Source organism: Phoenix dactylifera, chromosome 11 (genome assembly GCF_051530095.1).
Source record: "Phoenix dactylifera cultivar Ajwa chromosome 11, Ajwa_hap1_PhDact_Kaust_v1.1, whole genome shotgun sequence".
NCBI classification, from domain to species: Eukaryota; Viridiplantae; Streptophyta; class Magnoliopsida; order Arecales; family Arecaceae; genus Phoenix; species Phoenix dactylifera.
In genome coordinates, this window is record NC_143200.1 from 10,320,535 (window position 1) to 10,344,118 (window position 23,584).

Consider the following 23,584-nt stretch of genomic DNA (forward strand, 5'->3'; position numbering starts at 1 on the left):
TGTCATTAGTGGCCTTTCCTGGCTTCCAGCCCTTGAAACAAGAACCAAATAGCAGCAGTAGGATCTGATATATTCCAATGCCAGCACCAGAGAGTACTCAATTGGAGGATCTGAAAAAGCGCAGCGGGCGTGAAGCAGCTTCAAAGGATTCAAGTGGAAAGAAGCAGCGGTGCCCGGCATTGGAAAATCGCCGGACGGATGCCTCAAGGGACCAAGCTGGCTTGGAAGATTCTGGGCGAGAAAGCCTAAGAAGGCACAGGTTCGAGATGGCCAGGAGTATTTGTATACCAGATACTTGGGAGCAGGAGGGACTACTGAAGGATTGGACAGATTCCTCAGCCTTCAGTACCTCCTTCGTCTCCAAGGGAATAGCATCAGCCCGTGAGGCGTTGGTTGAGGAATTCCGGCGGGCAAATTCTGGCGGGTTAAAAGTATAGAATCGCTGTTGAATTGGAGTCTCGAGGATCATCGATTTCATGTCGATTCTAGTTTATTTTCTTTCGTCATCTTCGAATGAGATCAAACCTCTGGGATTTCGCTAACATGGCTTGATGATGGGGAGTGAGTTGCTACATGATGAGGACTTTAGTTGGGCTTGCAAGGCATGCATAGCTCGACAATTCTTACCAGATCATGACAATTCTTAACAAATCCATGCAATGTTAACAAATCTATGTAATGTTAACTATCAAATCTTTCTTTGGCGGAACATTCAAGCCTCTCTCTCACACACACTCGCATTCACACACATCTACACACAAGGTAAAGCTCTTGAACTTCGTAAATACATTTATTTTGAAGCTACGAAGAAGAATGAAGTACTATAAAAAGAGTTTTCAATAGGCCAGCAGATTCTGTCCCTCTCTCTCTCTACCCCAGGAGTTCGGAGATGCAAAACTGCATTCAAGCAAGTTTATGTTACCATCAGCGAAGTCAGCATATACAGTTTCTTTTGAATACAAGATTAAGGGTGGCCAAAAGAAATAATCTGAGAAGATAACCGAGTAAAATAGTTATGCTACAAGTCTCGTAGTAGCACTTTGAGACTATCGTGTGCTTGACATTTCAATTCCTATGCAGACCCAAAAATTAAATTAAAGACATCAGACATCGGCCTGCAGGCCCTGCACACTGCAAAAATTATCATCAGGCTACTTCCGATAGTTCCCATATCTTTATTATCCCATCATCACTAGCTGAGGCCAGAAGTTTAGGTTCCTGAGGTTTTAAATATAGGAACATAAAGTTAGTGCTTCTAATCAATCGATAAAAACATATATAAAGTGAGTGCTTCCAGAATAGCAAAAAATGTAAGATTACGTGATTGCAAGGTCAATTAGAAAGCAAAAGTTCACCTTTGGATTCCATTGCACTGAGTTTACATCCATGTCATGGGCCTTTTCTTTCTTAAGCAGTAATTTGTACGACGGTACATCAACCTGAGGCATATATAACGTAAGATGTCAGAGATCTTGGACTACATTTTCAACACTTCTGCCGAGGAGTGAGCACAAGAGAAGTAAATATTTATAGTTGTCCAAAAAAGATGAGAAAGCAGTGAGCAGGATGGAAAATTTTATTGGGGCAATTTGGAAGAACAATAGTATCTTCATTTCATAGTGACAGATTATGATGGATGTCTTTAAGTTCTGGATCCATAGCTACACACTGTAAGTCTCCATCCAAAACAGTGGAGGTTCCCCATGATATTACAAGCACGCTAAAAACCTAGGAAATGCTTAACAAGCATTCCTAGGTGCTATGGATGCCATGGGCCTGGGATGCAAGTCTCTTCTGCCACTTAAGCCAAGGCTATCAAGGAGAGAGGTTGAGAACATGCAGTAGAGATCCAAGGCAGCCTGTTAAGCAGCTTGCTGATGGATCAAAAGATTGGATGAGGGTTACTGTAATAACCCTAAAAAAAAAATTTTATAGGAAAAAGAACAATAAAGTAACCCTTAAATTGGTATGAGGGGTAAAATTGGAAAGAATCAAAAGATAATGGCATAATTGTAGATGCAATGAAGTGGCAAGGGCAAAATGAAAATTTTGGTGTTTGAAGTGACTTAAATAGGGGTGTGGTGGCTGAGGCGGTGGATTTGATTCAGAGGGGAGTCTCAGGCGGTGAAGAAAGAAAAAAAAAAGAGAAGAAGAAGAAGAAAAGAAGAAAGAGGAAGGAAATTTGAGGTGGAAGGGAATTCCGGTTGCGCTGCCAGCTGAAGGAAAAAGCGTAGGTCTCCTTCCCCTCTATGCAAAGACCCCAGTTTTCAGAAGAAAAAAGGTAAATACCCCATCCCTACCAAGTATTCTAGAGAATTTAGGCTATAGAAAGGGTAGATGACAGTTTTAGAGGAGGTTAAAAGAGGAGTCGGATTTCGACAAGGTTTTTCCGGGACTGCAGAAAACCTGTGTCGATGTCCTGACTTCAGTGACATATTTCGGAGGTCAATCGGCCTCCAATGGTGATGCAAGTTACCTTTCTGAAAACCCCTATAAGTGTAGAATATTAGGTATAAATTTCATAGAGTTTGAAGTTTGGAAAGTAGATCAAACCCGGGATGAAGTAACCGCTGTTGGTCCGGGTTATTGTTCATCCGGGTGGGAAAATAAGAAATTTCATGCCATAATAGGGTATTAAGCCTAGATTAGGCTAAGGGGGACCTTGTACTCATGCAAAGGAGTCCCTAATACACATAAATGGTGAGTTAATTAATAGAAAAAAAAGTAAAAAAGAAAAGAAAAGATTTAGAGAAGGGGGAGTTGAGTCAATTAAAGTTTCTATGCTTATGATTGATACATAGATTATGAGTCCTTGATACAAGACTAAATGTATAATTAATGCATGTCACAGTTGGGCAAGAAGCTAGGGAACAAGAAGAAGTCCCCCACTGCCTTCTGTAGATTTTAAAGGTGTATCAGGATTGTGCCGGATTGGTAGGTGAGTGGGAGTCATGTACTTTGCACCATGAGCATTCTTAATTCATTTTCATGAATGCCGCCAAGTGTGAATTGATTCCACTTGAGCATATTGATTGATATTGTAGTAGATTCCTCTATAATCTTGTTTCTCCATGCTTGATTATTTGGACATGCATTTGAGGGAACATTGAGAGGAATTACAAGGGGTAAAAGAGTAGTTAAATTGGTTCCGAGTTGTGAAATGACTTCTTTTGTAAATTGATTTCATTTCCTCTATTTCAAAGACTTGTAGAGCCTTTTTAGTGGTATATTGAGTTGCATTGCACTCCCTTGACTCTTCACTCCCAACGCTGATGTTAGTTTATGATTGGATCGTGGTCGAGTGAGTGGTAGTCTTGATTATACTCCTTTATAGTTGAGTATTGGGAAGGTGCATTATGTCATTCATGCATGGCTTGGCAGTATCTATAGGACACCCATAGTTGATGGGGTTAGACATCGGCCTGTGTGCACATAGTAGCCTTCTAGGTGGGCAGAACCCAGTCCCTTCCTAGGAGGAGACACGGCCCTAGGCGTAGGATCGGCCAGTCCTGCGACTTATATATCTGCTTGCCACCGGGCATAGTAAGATCTTGTAAGGTGCAGTATGGCTTTCCGCGGATGTAGCATTCCCACGAGGTGCTGATAGTATTCAGATCTGAGGTGATTCTCACAGATTTCTATGGATTTCTGTTCTGGATACTGGCCAGCATTTACATTATTGGTGTGGTGTAATATTCTATGCATGCATATGACAGTAGGGAGTTGTGTTTCGCCTGGGGCGTAAGACCCACCTTCTGATAGCTGTTTATCGATGTTTCAGCATATTGACACCCGATTTGTATGTTCCAGCATTATGATCTGCTGAGCATATTCATGAGTAGCATATATGTTTACTTGATTATTCCATATGTGCTTCAAATAAGTTGATATTGATTATGGTGATATTAATGATTTACTCCATATTCTTTATGTTGAGTTCATGTTCATCTTGTTATTGATCACCATTCATATGCTCTTGAGATTTCACCTCGAGCCATGATTATATCTTGTCTCAAGTGCATAGTACTCTCTACTCCACTCACTGAGTATTCATATACTCACTCCCCAGTTTGATATTTTTGGTGCAAGACATATGTCGTTTAGAGAGGAGCAGGGTTAGAGTTACCTGCTGGTTGTACCGCTCCATAGTATAATGTAGATAGAGGTTTATACATTTTGGTGTAAAATAAACCTTCTGTTGTACATAGTGTATAGTTACAGTCATAGATCCTTTTGTGGATATGGGTTGACCATGGATGGATTGGGAAGCAGGTATATATATATATATGTGCAGATCAGTTGTGTGCCTGTGATGATGTATTGCGATATCTTGTCCAGGTTTATATTGTAGCAGGTTATATGTGCTGCTCTGACAGGTGGGGTTGTGTATGTATTGATATATCCTGACAGGTAAATATAGAAATAGGAAAAGTGATCATTTTGTGCATGTATCATGCCAAAATTTTGAGGGATTCATTGATGATCATGATAAGTAAGTAAGGTTCTACGTGGTGGCTGGTGGCCTTATGCCTACCCGCACCCTAGGACCGTCACGGCGGCCCGTCGGATCAGGGCGTGGGTCGTGATAGTTACAAGGTGACCAGGATTGCTTGCATATGAGAACGAAAGAAAATAAAATAAAAGAATAATTGATGTTCAGAATACATATGGCCTTCAAAGAGTAATCTGAATAATGATAAACCTTACAAAAGCATTAGACAGTGGGAAATGAAGGCAAAAGCAGACAAACAAAATTAAACTATATAGATGAGATAAATTAAAGTGCACTGGAGGGGAAGCAAAACTAATCACAGACAGATGAATTAATATTAGCAACTTGCTTAGAATTTCACAATGAAATTTCTACGTAGTTTACAGTAGCACATAATCGAATCAATAAACCAGTCCTGCAGTAAAAAGAACACTTCAAGCAAATATCACTCAGAACAACCAAAGGAGCATTGAGAAATACCGAGTTGTCTTTGCTCTCAAAAAAAAGACGAATAGCATCATCAGCTGCTCCACTAGCGATGACACCGTCCCTGTTGAAATGGAACAATGTGAATTTCTTGACTGAAAATTTGCAAATGAAATGTTATTGTAAAATGAACTATCTTCTTTTAATATCTATAATTGCAAACAAATATGCGATAGTAACAAAGCAACAATATCTCCTAACTACAATTTATTCTCTTAACTGTCGCATGAAAAATTGATATGAGCTACATAGTTTAGGTTGTTGTGTGAGTACAAAAGTGTATTATCTTGTACAAATAAACCCCCACGATGAATACAGAAAGTTTATATCTTAAAAAAAATGCAAATAAATGGTCATGATGAGGATGCAGTTCTCCTTTGACTATACAAGGTGCAGCAGGTTGGACTCGTAGACTTTATTCTCAACTGTTGCCTTGAAATTTGGGCAATTTCACCATAGAATTTAATCATGTTACACTGCTACTACCTATGAGGCAGTTAGAAAGGGGAGGGGGGGTCAATGACTTCAGGAGGACCAGGGACCTTAAGTGCTCCAGATTGTTCAGAATACTCCATTATTGTTAAAACAACACAGACCGTAAAATTAAATTTTACATTTTGATTTTGCATTTCCACAAGCAACAGTTTTTGCCTACTTATATGAAGTTAAAGTAGTCAGACGTACAAGATATGACACTATTGAATCTGTCCAACTTAGATTACGACTTAAAAAGTTAAAGAGGAATACATGATGTTGAAGCATATACCTTGACCAATTAACTGAAAATATGGTTCGATCATGATAACCAGAGATGGTACAGAGGTGTCTCCTGACAGCACCAGAAAAACGTTCTTATCAGATAACAAAAGATGATTGCAGATTGCTGATAAAATAAATATGTGAAGCATGTAGATTGGGCCTCGACCCTCGATGACTTCTAAATTATTCAAAATACATATTTACCATCATGCGAATGAGAGTAATTCCTCTGGAAGGTATCCTACAATTAGGGCATTCAACATCTGAAAATCTTCTGGTATAGGCCGGAAGAAGATTCTGGACCATGCCAGCAGAAACCAAGTGATTTCAGTTAGACTCCAGCCTACCAACCAAATTGGCTGAAGAATTTGTTCCTCGTGTAAGGAAAACTAAACTTGCTCCTGATCTTTAAAACAAGAAAATTTGGGGTGGATAAGATGATGAAGTCTGATAGCCTTTTTTGAGTTACTAATGGAAAAATAGGAATATTGATGCTAAAAATGTTTCCTGCAGAGGGAATGGAATCTTCAAACTAAAATAATGATAACTGTAATGCTAAATCATAGTACGAGTCCTAGATGAATTCGTGTTTCTTCAGACTTTTAAGGGATAAAACTCATGCCAAAGGCCACAAAGTCTAGTAGCTTGGACACATGCTTGGATAAACCCAACCAAGCCTGTATTTTTGCATTACTTTACGTACACATGAAGTCAAGGTTCTTCATTCATAATTGAATCACAATGTAGTAAAAGAATAATGTTATTTATCTAAAATCTTTTACAATCACAATGGCCCTATGTTTCCAAAAAAATAACTGGGATATTTAAATAACTTTATTCAAAAAGGTACTTATTCCTTGTTCACCAAGTAAAACTATTTGAACCCGCCTCCCTGAATAGTTTTAACTTAGTTAATTAAAACCATTAGGTATGGAAAGGTTCTTTTCAATTTTTCTGAAATCCCAAAAGTAACCCTCGTCATTGGGTCTTCAATCAGGTGATCAAAGAGTTAGTTGGCTAAATTAACCTGAATAAAGCTAAAAGAAGGGACTTTATTTTGGTTTACTCAGGAAATAAACAGTAACTGCATGACTGTAATAGTTGTGTTTGTGTGTAGGAAGGAGGAAGAGAGAGAAAGAGAGAGAGTTTTATCATGAGACCAATGATGGAACATCAAGACCAAAAATTCACATTATTAGACATAATCTGCAACATCAAAATGACAAGGATACTAAAAATCTGATGCTTCAAAGATTTCTTACCTATGTATCAAGAAGGTCACAAAATGGACAATTTCAGAGGCATGATGAAATTCATCAATTTTATTTATCATTCGGGAGCATCATAATTAACTGAATTTTGTTCTTTATCTGTTTTAGGATATTTATGTATGTATATACATACATATGTATGTAGGTATGTATGTATACATGTGTGTGTGTGTATGTATGTATGTATGATTGATTGTTTGATTGATTTCAGCATAGCAACTTAATTGCCATTTTCTATTTTCTTTTTACTTAAAATGTCAGTAAGAGACCACCAACACACATATAATATATACATTAAACTTTTACGCATTCTATTATAGTTCATGGTCGAACACTACAAATCCCCAATCTATAAGGTCCATCATAGAATTTGCATGAGCAGAGAACTGAATCTTCAACCTCCTTGGCACTTAATTCTAGCTAACGCTGTACCTGTATGCACATATATTAACATGTTTAGATGGTTGTCAGCCATGGGGCACAAAAATAAGATACCATTAATTGCTTCCTCCAGGATACCTACAATTCATGAAAGCTTTCTTATAGGGGGTAAGAAACTTTTCTTACTTCATATAACTTCAAATCACAATCTCCTTCAACAATCTCCAACTGCTCAACATGTTTAATAAGAAATCTATGATGACGCTCAAAGGGTATTGACTGGTAAAAATGTTTCCGCATCCCCTAAAATCCATTTTCATGTAATTTATAAAGATTGGTTAGAATATAACATGGATATTTCATTTGTATCATCGTTAAACAGTGTTAGGTATATGTCCCACATCAGTCCTAATGCCAAAAAAGAGTCCATGAATGCTGTAAATTTATTCATAACTATTGGTAAGGATAGGATCACACCTATGTGGCTGTTGAAATGTACAGGGCCTAAGTGAGTTCCTTCTTCACTAGGGTGGTGACCTCGCATTGGCATATGAGTCTGCTATTACATTGAATAGTCAATAATGGCAATGCACCTTGGAAATCACCATCAAGAGTTAAGGTGTGAATGTTACAAATCAAAGATTGCTGTGCCGAAACCAGGGCCCTAACCGGTTGTTCGGGGGCAAGGTTCGATATGCCCCCATGTCGTTCCGTGCCTATACCAACATAGTAGAGGGAGTGGGGGAGAGGGAGAACAGGAAAGAGGAAAAGAAAGAGAGAAGGGGGAGAGAGGGAGGGAGAGAGAAGAAGACCCACGGAGGCCGACGAAGGGCCGGAGAGCTGCACGGAGGGGCGGAGGAAGAGCTCCGCCTTCAGTTCCCCTATTTCGTTCAAAACAAGGGCCCTAAAAAAGGCTCTTTTTTATTTTCAAAGTTTTTAAGTGAAGTCGGCAAACCCCTTGCCGACTTTACTTAATTATTTTTATTTTTTTTAAAAAAAGTGAAGTCGGCAAGGAGTTTACCAACTTAATTTAAAAAGTTCAAAAATAAAAAGGAGCCCTCCAAGACTCCTATTTCAAACGAAACAGGAGAACCAGAGCCGAGCCCCTCCTTCGCCCCTCCGCGCAACTCCCCAGCCCTCTATCGGCCGGCAGCCACCCTCCCTCTCTCTCCTTCCCCCACTCTCTTTCTTTTTCTCTCTTTCCTTCTCCTTTTCTCCCTCCATCGCCAGTTTCTTGTTTTCGTTGCCCAAACCATCATAGTTTGCCGCTGGTACGGCTCGGTACGCCCCGAATCGGGCGGTTTAGGACGATTCTTCCGTCCATGTTGCAAGTAATCCTTCAATCTATGGGGTAAGACACATTGCTGCAATCTAGAGATAAGTAAATTTAGGACCAAACCTATCAACCATGGTACACAAGATTGCACCATTGATAAGGAGCACACTGATTTACTGGAAAGAGATTAAGCTATCCAACATGGGAATCATCATATGGCATTGTGTCCATACTGGGGCAAATACATGATCTGACATGGGAGTCCTAGGGCCCAACCTATTGTTTATATTTTGAACATGTTTAATTAATTTTTGCAAATCTATTATATAGAAGTAGGTGGCCACTTTTCCTAGTGTGCTGCCCCTCCCTATTTCTCCGAACTCTCCTGGGGAGTTCAACTACAAAGAGAGGAGGCATCCAAGTAAGGAACACCCCTTTTCTTGATGTCCTAGTTTCACTAGGATACCAAGTTGCCAAGTTGGAGCCAACCATTATAATCATAGCTCTCTCCTATATATTTCTTTAATAGGGGGCATGGTGTGGCTCATTGTGTAATATGTGAGAGAAAAGAAAAATAAGAGAGAGGGGGCACCACAAGCTCTACTAAAAGAAAAGGAAAGAGAGAGATTGATCTAAAGAAATAAATCTACTCTTTGTGTGAAGCATCTCCTTAGCTTGCAGTTAGCTAGAGATTGGAGGCCAAGAAAGGCTTCAAAAGAGCATACAACCAATGCAACTGTGGATAGCATGATTCAAAGGATCTTATGATTTGGCAGTCTTAGGATATCCCGAGATGAAAGATTTAACTCTAGAATCACATAATAGCTTGGTAAAATTTTCTTCAATCACTTTAAGCAGTTTTAGATGTAGATACCTCATGAACAAGATCCTTTTTCCACTACATTGATCCCCTTGTCCTTTCAAAAAATAGGTAAAACAAGATTTGCAACAAGTGGTTTCCTCTAATGTCCATTTGCCAAATAAATTACAAGTTTTCAATAGGAAGCAAAACCCATCTGACTGACATGATACTATTAATGTGCATGTTGAAACCTACAAAAAGACTCTCCTTCACATGGAAAAGCATTGTTGCTGTTTTGCCTCCGTTTTAGGAACAAAATTCGGTTCAAGCGGAACATGTTGGTTGTTAATTTCTGGATGTTATTTTGTTCTCCCATCCGCTATCAAATTCCCAACCCCTACGATTGCTGCAAAAGAAATGAACCACTGCTGCATTGCAGTGGAACGAGAGACTCTCTACTTCACAAGTCCGGTCATTCATATTCTCCCCTTTGGAATTGAATAAACTTCTTGACCTGCTTGAACATCACAGGCCATCTACAAACACTAGTACAATTCTCAAGAGAGATCGTGCCTCTAACAAGTTCACAACCACTACTCTTACAACCCTTTGAGCTCTAGTTGCTTATGGTGTCCCTTTGAAAAAATAATATGGAAAATGTGTGCCCGTAAAAATCAAAATTGGTTAAGCTTCAACAACAGATTCAACAATAGAGAAAATATGAACAGGAGTCAGGCAGAACTTCTAAGGATGCGTACTCTGCGATGAACTTTGCGGTGAACCTATGAAGTCACACGACCATCTGTTTCTAAGACAGGGGACCTTGGAGGATGTGTACTTGGAGATGAACTTTGCAGTGAACTTGTGGAGTCACACGACCATCTATTTCTAAGATGCAACTTTACCAAAACCATTCAGGTTGATGTTTTGGACAAACTAAATATTCAGCACTCCCCAAGTTCTTTCATATCATTTTGGACAGGATGGAGATCATCTTACATTCCTGGAGAAATTTGAGTGGCATTTAATCAACTGTATACTGATTCTATAATCATGTTGGACACAATAAAATGCAAATATAATTCTAAATCAATCTTCAATGAAGAGTCAAGTTCAGGTAAGCATTCGGTTATTCAACAAATGTTCTAAGCACCTAGAAGCAGTACATAGGTTTGCTGATGTTCTACTTTATAGTAGATACATTCTGTCTATCTTGTGGAGAATTTTTTTCCTTTTCTTTCCTTTTCCTCTTCTCCCTTCTTCTTCTATCACAGTCTTTCTCTTCTCTGAATTCTGGGTGGTTTTGCCTCCACTTTCCCTCAAATAAAGATATTAATGTGCATGTTTCTTTATCATACAACTCCTAAAGACAATTTTCTGCAGATTGGGTTGCGTCACATGTTGTGAATCACACAAAATGGTTTCTCTTGGGCCTCCTCCTCTACACCTTAACCGCTTCATGATCTTTTGTTCTATGACTCTAAAGGATGTATTTATACAAGAGCTGTATAATACATCTGATCCAAAAAAAAAAAGACAATTTTCGAGGATCTATGGGCAAAAACCTCCAATCATCTCAAATCTTCATTAGCAATACTCCCCTAACCATCCCAAATTCCCAATATTTGCTGTAAGAGGGACAATTCACCAACTTACATTAATAAATAACAACTTTTTGTGAATATTCCCCAAATTATTCTGAAATAAATTCATCAAGACATTTGGAATATTCTTTAAACACTCTCTTCTTAACTTTTTCTATCCCCTAGCATTTCTGAATCTACTCCTGCACTTTATGAAGTTTTTGCTTTTGATGATTTCTCTGAACATGCACTTTGTGATCATGCAAGTATTCAAACAAATCTGGTTTTAGACATGTTGAAAAAATGTCGCATTCTGAACCACATCTTCTCAAATCACCTCCCATTCTTTATAGAATTTGGGTCGATCTATTAGATAGACAAATTTGAATGGCTCATACCTTTTGTCCCTTGCGTCACAGAATAAGTCCAAATAAAAGGAATACTGGGTTACCCTGCCAAACATTTTACATTTTAATGGAACAGTTTGATTCTATTCAGCATGTAATAAGTGAGAATTCAAAGAACAAAACCATTGTGGGTGCAGAATAAACTTAATCGATCACCTTTTTATGAAGAGTTATTCCTCCCCTTTTACTTTTTTCATCCCACCTTTTAACCTTTTCATCTTTTTTCCCATGGTTGCAAATAGCCTTATCCCATGGGATAAGTAGTTAAGTACCTTTTGGAGGAACAGTGAGGAATATAGATACCTATCCTCCCATTGCATATTCTGCAACCAATGAGGCCTTTGCAATTCAATGAACTCAATGAAAGATAGCTTCCAACTTAATAGAAAGCAGCTAAGGGTACCATAGTGCTGGTTTTATTGAATAACTATGTAGAATATTAGGAGAGAACTTGCTAACAAATAATTAAAAAAAAGATGAGCAGTCCAAATGGTCAACTTCAAGTAACATTATAATTCCCTACGCATATCTTGAAAATGAAAGAAACAAGAAATATTCTTCTTCTTGGTTTTGTATGCTCTCATATTAATGAAGGTGTTCCCTATTGATAAAAATTAACTAAATATTTTTACAGAAAACTCTCTATGCTCATACTGAGAACAAAGCTTGATGGTTATAGTACAATACATTCTCTATGTTATAACAAATCTTGGTAGCAAAAACTTGAATGCACATTAATTACATAAACAAATTTCGTAACAACAATCTCTCATTGAAATGTCTTAGAAACTTATACACCTAAAAGAGAAATTACATAAACCATGCAAAATGATTGAGGAGTCAAAAGTATAGTTGCATCTCACCAAGATCCACAGCTACTGCCACTTGTCTCAGATGCTTTAGCACTAGTGTCCCATATCTTTAATGTCAGATCATCACTGCAAAGTTAATAACTATTTTATTGACCTTTTCTTATGAATATTTACTATAACAAACAAGTTAAGTACATACCTGCAGGTAGCCATTCTATCTCCATTAGAGTTGAAAGACACTGCCCAAACTGTTGATGTATGACCACTACAAAGCACAAAATAAAAACAAGTCAATATCTCGTGCAATCTCAAAATGCTACTACAAGGATTATTTTTCGAGTATGCACAAAAAGGAGGAAGAGTAATAAGTATGCATTGCAAACATGGACATTTGTTTCACCATAATCCAAATAAGCAAATAAATATCAAGGTAATATTGTGTGATTATTGTTTGTCTCATTCAAGATTTATTATACCAATATAGGGTACTATACTAGTACCTTATGTGTACGATATAAGACAGCTCTTGTACCAACACCAGGTCGAGAGGCACTTTTCTTATGCCCAGACATGGAATTGCTAGAATCAGGTGGTACGGGCTTAGTACAGGCCAATTTGGTCCTTGTGTCGTATTGAATCTCAGCATATATCGATACCTTACTGGTATGGTACAATATGCCTAGTACAAAAAAATATGGGTTGGTATGGCAAACCTCAGTCTCCTTATAGCTCACATATTATGTAAGCATAACATATGCTCATAAAAGATCCTAAGGTAAAGATTCCAAAATCAGAAATACTGTGATCAGACCAAAATAAACAATTCAGACGTAACTTTTTCTAAAATAGTGCATTGACCAACATCTAATATTTTCTTACAAACTCAAACGATGTTATCTTAAATCTTTGATATTTTTATGACTTAGGAACCTTATTTGTTTACCTTGTATAGAACTTAAACCACAAATATTTAATTGAATGGAAGAATGAATAGAAAGATGAACCGCCAATTTATGTACTTAATGGGGAGCATGAAACCCATAAGCTTGTATCTCCTCAGTAAATTTGGAAAAAAAATTTGGGGTGGGGCGGGAGGAGAGGGGGGAGGCTAATGAGAGAAGGGGGGCTAGAGAGAGATTAATTATCAAACACTAACCATGTCTTTTTCTCTGTAGATGATTTTCTATGACAAAATTACAAGAATAAGTGGTAGATATTTGTTGGAGCTTGTTAACAGGATTGCACCAAACAGCCAACTGGCTACTTGCTCATCAACTCGAGTAGATTTGCATGCAATAATAAATTTTCTTGCTATGGAACACTAGTGGATCATATGAGGACAAATGTTTATGGGCTAGCATAATCGATGATTATATTGAGAACATGTTTTCTTGCATCAATTCATCAGGAACTTTAGTGCCAATGTTGAATAGCAATGAAACTGCTATTATGCTAACATGCCGAACAACATGCCTTTGCAATTGTTCCCATATCCTGAATTTGTGATCAACTAAATAATATTGTGCTTATTTCTTCCCTTTACTTTTCCTTGTTTGTGAAATCTTGAGCGTCACTTGTTTGTTTAACTCTTTTTGCACAGAAGGCAAAATCTCCATAATCATCATTCATCTTTAGCAGATACAACAACAATAATTGAATTCACTGACAGGAAAAGAAAAATGTGACAAGTTAAATACCTGCTAGCTTCATTTAGTGTTTGCACACAATGCCAATCATCACTGTCACCATCCTCTGCCCAGATCTAGCACCACACTGGATATTGCTAACCTCATCCAGCCAATAAAGAAACTACTGGAAGTTGAAAACATCTTTTTTTTCTAGAAGATAAAAGACACTATTTCAACAATTCTATACCTTGACTGAGTTGTCATAGCTGACAGAAACCAGAACCTCCATAAATGGATGCCATTGCACCATCTTGACATCCTGGGTATGACCTTGCAACACAGATACACACTCAAACTCATTACCAGGTTGCATTTCCCATATCCAAACAGTCTTGTCTCGACCACATGTGGCTAGCAAGGAGCCGGAAGCATCCCATGAAACACTCTTAACTTCATTTTCATGACCCTATACATAAAACAGATGCATAAATACTTATTATCATTGAACCAATTCAAATAACATATGAAAACCACAATACATCCTCATGAAAGTTGTACCTCCAGTGTAGCAACACATTCAAAGTCACCACCGACACATTCCCATATAGCAGTGGTAGCATCAAAACTTGCTGTTGCCAGTAACTTTCCACTAGGAGACCATGCACAAGACCTGACTGTGCGAGTATGATTATCTTCCAAAACAGCCTGCATTCAAAGAATTTTCCAGAATGTAATTATTGCAAAACTAATAATTGACCTGATGGCAAGAGAGTCACGAGTTGTTAAACTCAAAACCTCAACTTAAAACTTATAAGAAGTGTTTATCTTAAATTTTTCTGTTGATCGATCACATTTTCCATCTACAAGTGATGTAGATGAAAGTGCATTCCATCCAATGGCAACATTTCAGGGATAATAGTTCATGAATTAAAGAACCTAGAAAATACAGGAGAACTTTAAAGGCAACACCTATGCCATTTGAAAACCTATCCAAAGAGCTTCATTGATCAAATTTCCAATAAAAACAAAACAGTTGAAACATTGGTAGATTCCCATACTTCAATCAGGTAGTTTGGATGACAGGTGTTGCATTCATGCCAAAAAGCAAAAAAAAAAAAAAAAGGTGTACTACAGAATAACAAAATAAATTGTTAGACGTGCTTTGATGGTTTGCTGGGAAAGTCCTAGTGGCAGGAGACTCCTGCAATCCTATCAAAGTCAGCAAGACAATTTAATCATATTAAATCATTAAGTATGCTTCTTGAAGTCAGAAAGTTCAGATTTGAGTGTACATTAGGACCTATGTTCCAGTATAGACATTTTCTATTTTAAGACAATATATCATGCTTGCACGAGCAGAGAGAGAGAGAGAGAGAGTAAAGATTTGACATTTTGAATAAGCTATCAGGTTTCAAGTGTGACTATATCAAACTGATTTTCTTTCAAAGGACCACATGAGCTCATTACTTTATGTTACAGAAAATCTTTTATTCTGCAGAAGTGCAGATAGTGAACTGAGAAGAGATATGATGCAGCTTAATATGTTGATTTTGCTTCTTAAGGGGGCAAGTAGAGTGGCCAACATGCTTGACAAGCTATATTAGAAATTTCACAATCACTTTTTTGATGTCAAAGAGCAAGGGTGATTATCTTCAACCCATTAATTCAAAGGTTCTTCCTGATCAAATTTGCTTACAACTGTGATAATGGGAATACCTTGTCTAGCAGAGGCATGTTCACCCATCATACAAAAATTTTACTTGAAAATCTACAGAAAAAATCCTATTTTATGTTTCAAATCTTGAAGGGTGAAGAAAGAAATTAATAAAATTGCATCAAGGATGATGGGAATCCAGTATATCCATCTACTTCTGTTGTTATTTGTATGCTTAACTAAGGCCTAGTGTATATATGAGCTTACATAAGGTTCTCATTGTGGAATATGTGATCCCTTGACTACATCTATCCAAATAGCCCATGTAGTATTCATTAAGTATAGTTTTAACGCAAGTTGCATACCCTAAAGGAAATTTGGTGGGGAATTGTTTAAGAATGTCGACCATGAGAATTCTGAGATTTAATGAACTTAAGCAACAGATAGTCAGCTCCAAGTATGCATGAAATGGGATGCCATGTGGGTTCATCATTACTAAAGAACAAGCATGATGAAGGAAAATTGTGCATGACCACAAGATGTATGAAATCACTTATTCCATTAAATGAGTGTGATGGTTGGGGACTCATTTTGGGGAGGAGGGGTGGGGACTCACTTAATTTAGATAGAAGTGTATTCATAATTCAATCTTATAATTTTTCTTTACTTCAGGGTCCAAGTTTACATGTTTGATTCAAAAATTTTAAAACTAGCCCACACATGAACCATGCACAATTAACACCAATCAATAATAAGGTTATTGGAACAAATTGAACATCAAAATATCAAGATAAATCAAGAACATTAGCCTCTAATGCATTAAAATCATATTATTCAGTGTTTTTAACAGAACTAAATTATGATTTTTATACTGAACTTATACATTATTAATTCAAAATTTGTTTGCATAGAAATAAGGCAGTTAGAATAGAAGAAGTTTTTGCGGGCAAGGTTTTAGTGTTGGCACCAATGGGCACGGCGGCTACTTGTAAAAAGAGTATGTGTTGTCCCATGTGATGCTAGCACATGTTCTTCACTGCGCCAAAACAATAATAAAAAAATTAAAATCATTTTTAATTAAAAAATTAAAAGAAAGAATTAAATCGGTGTGCAGATTCATGCTGAGTGCCAATTTTGGTTGGTCAACATAGTCCAACACTTAAAACCAGTAATTGCCGAAGGGACCCAAACTAGACAGCTCAGCCCGTATCGGATCGAACTGACGCTCGGCCAGAACGGTTCAACATCACTCCTCGATTCAGTGATTAAATCCTTTCGATTCAATGCGCCCCCTCTGTTCGATCATTTGTGAGCCTTCAAGGGCTCTCTCATTATCCTCGCCATCAGACGCCTCAAGTAAGCCCTCCCCCCCCTCTCTCTCTCATCCGTTCAGCTCAATGGTTCTCCCTTTTCTCCATTTGGGTCGGGTCGAGTCCATATATAATCTGGTCCCAATCCAAAAAATTTGGATCCGGGTCGGATCCGGTTTGGGTCACAAAATTAGAAGCCATTGCAAAAATTACAAAGTTGATAATTAAACTATATACAATAGAATAAACAAAGCATCACAGTAAAAACCATGTTTTTCTTTTTAGAACCCATAGCTTAGATGTTCTGTACGTCCTAGTTATCTAGGGGTTGACTATACAATGTTGGCATAGAAAGTTAGCAATTCAAACTCAGGAGACCAGTGGCATTTCAAGATTAATCAGAACAAACTCAACTTGTTGTTCTCCTCTCAAATTCCAAGCCGCAAACCACCATAGATGTAGTCTCGGAGGGATTCAACTCCATTATAAAGCTTCTCACCGGTGACATGTACAAATTTCTTAATGACGGCAGAGTTAGATCACCTCTCCTTGTTTCTCTTTGGAAAGCCAATAACATCCAAGAAAGCTAAGATCTTCCCCAAGGATAGACCCATTCCTGGCGTATCAAATTATTATACGCAACTATTCCAAAATTGACCACCTTTGAACCTATCTGTTGTGCATTTTTCTTTAATTAGTGACCTTTTAAAAGGCTTAAACTGTTAATCTGCAATATATTAATGGGTTCTGTTCTTGATAAAATTCGGGCAGGGGCAAAAGCAAAATGATACAGTTGGGAACATCCATTCATTCCTCATACCTCAAGACTCTTTGGTGCAAGTGGTGGCAAAGTAATATCACATTGAGATTGTTAACAAGCAGCAATAAGTTATTAACAACCAAAATTCAAATAGATCGGGTCGGATCTGAATTCAGCAAATCCAGATCCAACCCGAAAAATAGAATGGGTCCAATTTTAGAATCCGACCCAGCCCCACGAGTCCTCCAAAATGGGTAGGGTCGGGTCTAAGCGAGCGCGCGCGCGCGCGCGGGGGGGGGGGGGGTGGTCGGGGTAGGTCACGAGTCAACCCCATTTGCAGCCTTATCAATAGCCTAGTTGAGTTCTAGTCATAATAGTTTTATAATAGTTAAATAGTTGAAATTTGCTATTTTTTATTTGATAATTTAAATTACTTACAAGTTTTTTTCTAATAACTTTTTCTCAAAACTATGTATTGAGAGATGAAAAAGATAGCATTGAATTAATAATTTGAACTAATATAGCATTCTATAAGAGCAATACCACAAACACCTCAAAAAGTTTGCATCACAATCACTAATAAACACTTGTTTATGACCCAATACAATCCAATACTATAGTTCTTCAGAATCTTATATGACTTATTAGATAAGCTTTTATGGATAACTTGGCCATTTGAACAAACTTCTTAAAATGAAGTTGAAACTTGCTTTATTGTTTGAAAAATTACATTGACTGGTAATAATTCAACATTTTACATTCAATTTCATATTAAACATTGGCATATCACACAGAGTACTAGAATAATGAAAAACCTTTGTTTCTATTCCAACATGTCCCCTTGGTTAGATTTTGGTAAGTAGCGTGTAAGCAAAAGAGACATCCATGCATTTGGCACCTTTTCCAAGTTTCCAAGTAAGTTTGCCTGGAAAATATCAATGACATCCAGATACTTCCTCCGCCATTTTCTCTTTTTTATATCTTCCCCATTTCAAATGCTCAACATGTAGAAAACACAACTCGTTACCTTTACTCTATCAATCTCATTACACAACTTGATGACATGTGATCAATCCCTGCTAACTTCCAATAAAGTGCAGTGAATATATACAAGTATACATATATATACACATATACACCTATATACATACATACACACATACATATATATGTGTGTGTATTTGCATATAGGTGTATATATGTATCAAAAAATATGTGTGTGCATATGTAAATGTATACATGTATTTATATATGTATGTATGTATATATATTGTCTATATATATGTGTGTGAGAGTATGTGAGTGAATCTATATGTGCATGGGAGCTGGACTATACATTAACTGCTTGTAAAGGAGTTAACAACTTCTTTACTTTCTTTGGATTTGGCTGGATGTACTCAAGTTAGAGCTATATGAATTGCCGTTTTCAACAAAAAAAAAAGGAGTTAACAACTTTAAAATCAATGATGGGCTATTCAAGTTGAAGATCCAAACTGTTAAACATGATCTACACTATAAAAAATATCTAGAGACTAAAATTCATATATTTTGGTGGTCTTGAACCTATACATCCAGTCAATATGAATATGAATGATATCAATCACACAGTGTGGTAAAAACATGATAAGGTATATAAACTGAAAATCTGCTATGTTGATCATGATTCACACATCTTAAAACATGAATAGAATTAAATTCCTTACATTTTGATGATTAGATCATAGTAAAAGATGGTATCATGCTATTAAAAATGTCTGCTTTGCCACCTGCTTGATGATTAAGTCAGAGACCACCAAAAAGTTTGATTTCTACACATTTTTTGTACTGTAAATCATGTTCAATGATTTGGATCTTGAATTTGAATAGTCCATCATTGATTTCAAATTGTTAACTCTTTTTTAAAGTAGCTAACATATATACATACGTGCATAAATACATATATTTACATACATGCATGCACATATATATATATATATATAGACACACACACACATACATACATACATGTATTACTTGAATGAAACTTATGTGATACCAGATTTCTACAACCAGAATTTCTACAAACAGGTTTGTCACCCCAAAAGCATGGACAAAATTAATGTTCGTTTTGATTCTCTTCAAAACTTCAAAATAAACAGTGTTTATCAAAGCATAGCTACTACCAGATCAATCAAAGAGAACTTAGAGAAAGGGAATCAAAGAACAAGCCAAACCGAGCAATCCCAAGAACCAGATGGACCCTGCTGCCAGATCCTGACGGTCTTGTCGCCGCTGCAAGAGGCCAGCATGGCCGGAATCCCACAGACTCCGGTTGCTGGATTCCACGCTAGGCTCCAAACGCGATCGGTGTGGCCTTCCAGCCTCTGCCTCTCCCTCAGCTCCAGGTTCCCCTCCAAGAAGTCCATCACCGCCGCCGCCGCCGCTCACCACCAGAGATCACCGGGACTGATCAATCCCCCGACCCAATTCGATTCGCCGGCGGAGAGAAGAGTGACCAAGTGAGAAGCTGCGGGTTTGGATTCCTCTTTCCCAAGAGGCTAGGGTTTTGGAAAGCTCGGGGTCTTCGCCGGGGATCGACTGGAAAGTGAGGCAGAGCATTTATCCGCTTGCTTCGGTGAGAATAGGTGAGCCCTCACCTAGCTCTTCTTGGGGGACGTCTTCCGGAAGAATGGGCGATGTGATGATGAGGAAAGGAGGGGTAAGTTTACTGATGGTGCCTTTATCCGCTACGGTTTTCTAATGGGTCATAGGAGCCGTCGGGGAGCGTACGGAAGGAGAGGCTATTGGTTGGAGGCGCGTGGATGGCACGTGGCTATTTTTGCCGAAAGATATATAGATATGTATCTCGATATGAAAACGCATGCCATTTGTACCAAAAAAAAAAAAAAAAGCATGCCATACACCGGAGGTTGGTGTCCATCGTCAATAGCAGAGCATGGATCCAAAATTTTTCAAGACATGAATATTTAAGCAAAGGAAAATGATGAAAGATTTTAGAGGGAATTTAATTTTGTTTTACAAAAAGGGAGTGTGCAAAATTCATTGCAGATTTTATATTCTTTTTTAGCAATTATGCCTCCCTTAGAGATCAATAGAACTTCATATAATGTAATAAAAAAAATAATGTAACCGGACTAAACAGAAAAGAAGAAAAGATAAGGCAACTTCATGACATTGTGCACAAAGTTAAGAGTTTCGTTGATCAATATGTGTACATTTAAAGGTAGGCGTCGATCATCACAAAAGAAAAAGAAATGAAAAATAAAAATAACACATTAGTCATTCTTTGAAAATCACCAAATTCCTGGTTGAGTGGTGTTTTTAAGCATCACCAGGTCCCTAATTAATCAAACCATTTTCCTCATTTCATCACGTGTATCTAGCGAAAATGGCAACTCCTTCTATGCCAAAAGAGGAGTTGTTTAGGTCCAAGAGGGAGTTCATCTCAAGAATCGGACCCTTTTTGTTGATATGCATTCTTGACCCTCTCCCTTCTTTATATCAGCTTTGCTTGGAGGATTTAAGCTAAGCCACCTTTTGGTTCAACAAAAGGAAACCCCATGCCTCTTAAAGTTGCCAATTAGTAGCAATGACCACATTGAGTCCTCTTTGGACCTGAGACATCGATAGCAACATGGTCGAGTGTTATTCTCCTTCTGGACCTCAAGAGGCTTTTTAAATGGGGGCTAGTTTTAGCCGCCTCATGTTGATCTTCTTCTACGATCCCAACTTGCATATTAAAATAAAATCATCAAAGAAAAGGTCATTCCAACCGTCATGAAAAAAAATAAGGAAAAGATTAGTTGAAGGTAGTTGTACCTCTAGTGCCGGAATTACACTCATTAGAGTTAGGGAAAGCTTCCAAGATCAACGAAATTATCACCTTTAGACAACAATTAGTAATGTTAGAAGGCTCTGCTATCTATGCTTTTATAATCACTCTTTACTTCTTCAAAACTACGGGTGCCTACTAATTCAAAAACAGAGGTGCCTACTGTTTGGCGCAAGGCTTTCCTCACCGTCTAAAAATGAACATGCCAGAAAGCTTATTTGTTAAATCAATGTCAATACGGGTAGATAGGTGCGCAAGCATACCATTAGTGTTAGAGCAACCAAAAAAATGGTGATCAAAATGAGGATATGAGAGTAGTGTATGTTCGGATATCTAATCTTCAAAAAATTTTGCCACCATCACACCGTGTCATTCAAAAAGGATGGATTTAGATAAGAACAGAAGTGTAGCTTAGGCTGTAGTAGTAGAAATCTAGGTTAACACCACTTTTAAGATATCAAAAAATAAAGTACAGAATAAAGTAGAGCTAAGATAAAATAGAATTCATTGACATATACAATGAAGGATATTTTATAGAGTATAATTCTACTTATTTATACTAAAATAATAACAACTGCCTACTATGATTGTTGGTATCAATGTCTGGCCTCCACTTACAGAATTCTGATAATTGATGCCAGTTATTTTTGCACTACTCCACATTCATCAGCACAATTACTCTATATTAAAAAATAAAATCTCATTGGTCTTAGCTTATTTGACATACATGTGCTGACCATCTCTCTTTATCCATCCTATAATACGGTCTTCAATCCTTGAGAATACCTTTGAGATTGATTCAGTTGCTTCGGTCTATTTCTTTTACAAGCCATTTGACTTCATATGTTTTCTATTGTAGTTGACCATGATCAAGTCTTGATCTTTAAGCATGTTTATCAACATCATGGTTGAATTCTACCTCTTCAGCTCATACCACTATACTTAACTGAGATTTATCATCGTCAAATCCTATCTAGCCTAACAAGCGTCTTGTGACTTTTAATTGCCTTTACTTTTAATGTTGACCACGTGATACTTATTCACAGCATCCAGCTAGGTTGTTGAGGTGGAGTGTAAATAATACTTGCTATCTCAACGACCAATGATCAAGAGGCTGACTGGATGTCTGTCATCATTCTTTAGTGCTTGTAACGTAGCAATCCCGACAAACCAATATTACACACAAAGCATAATTTAACTTTTCTTTACATCTCTCGCCAACATCAAATACTTACGGTATCAACTACAAATGAGAGAAATATTAGATTTTGCATGTATATTGCTAGCTTTTTTGTATTTTGGGGTGGGGGTTGTGTGGAGAGAATGGGGGGTTCGGATTTTCAAGCTTCTACGCAATCTCTGTAGTTGAAGTAAAAGTACAAATAGGTTAGATTACATGAAAAGCACTAAACTAAGCTTAGGTAACTATACCCTCATCCAAAAGTTTGTTACCCTAACAGTTGGCCAAAAGTATTACAACCAAAGCCTTCTATAAATGCCACTAGTTGAAATTGGATGAACATCCAATAACCTAACGTGTTTGGGCGACATATAAAAAAATAATAAAATGCCTTTTCTTGAATCAAAGTAAAATAAACAATCAATTTCCTAGCTCTCTTAAGTATACTTTGAAAGAAAGCAATCGACAATATAATGGAAATGACTTTAATAGTCCTTGCATATAGGGATGGAAAAATATGACCCGACTAATCAACATGATCCTTGTTCGACCCGCCATAAGTAGGTTTGGATTTTCGCTAAACAGGTTCGAGTTGTAAACGAGTCGACCCATTTAACTTGTTTATTATTCGGGTTGGGTTCAGATTATAATCTTCTAACTTCTTTAACCCATTTACTATATAGATCGGGTTGGATGCCCATTTAATACCTATTTTGTTTAAAACCCAGCCTATATAGTGCTCTCTAGAAACTAGAATCTGATTAAAGTTTAAAACTAGCTTAATTTTTGAGCGAAGCATGCTGTGTGGAGCCACACCTACCACTCTACTTGCCCTATGCCCATATGGTTTTAGGCATGACTGCCTGACTCCTCTACCATCTACCATTCTAGTCTCCAGAGATTAGAGTCCAAAGCCTTCCAAATTCCAATCCATCCCTTTGTCCCTTTCTG

General features: G+C 37.5%; 1 protein-coding gene across 4 annotated transcripts; it reads right to left on the bottom strand.

Moving 5' to 3' along the window:
• Window positions 1–651: 651 nt before the first annotated feature.
• Window positions 652–20,402, bottom strand: LOC103720025 (protein CIA1). Of its 4 annotated transcripts, XR_005510058.3 has the most exons (12): window positions 19,835–20,402; window positions 14,456–14,602; window positions 14,145–14,363; window positions 13,967–14,031; window positions 12,469–12,534; window positions 12,321–12,395; window positions 11,449–11,502; window positions 5,745–5,807; window positions 4,973–5,042; window positions 1,356–1,439; window positions 1,002–1,218; window positions 652–897 (listed from the first exon to the last, which is right to left on the bottom strand). XR_005510058.3 is itself a non-coding variant. In XM_039122689.2 (11 exons), the coding sequence occupies exons 1-11, from the start codon at window positions 20,024–20,026 to the stop codon at window positions 1,147–1,149; spliced, it is 1,107 nt and encodes a 368-aa protein (XP_038978617.2). In that variant the 5' UTR covers window positions 20,027–20,402; the 3' UTR covers window positions 652–1,146. The 4 variants fall into 4 exon arrangements, 2 of the variants coding, with proteins under 2 accessions (XP_038978617.2, XP_008807765.3); XR_015971128.1 differs by lacking the exon at window positions 11,449–11,502 and having other exon boundaries at window positions 19,835–20,392; XM_039122689.2 differs by having other exon boundaries at window positions 652–1,218.
• Between the last annotated feature and the right edge of the window lie 3,182 nt (window positions 20,403–23,584).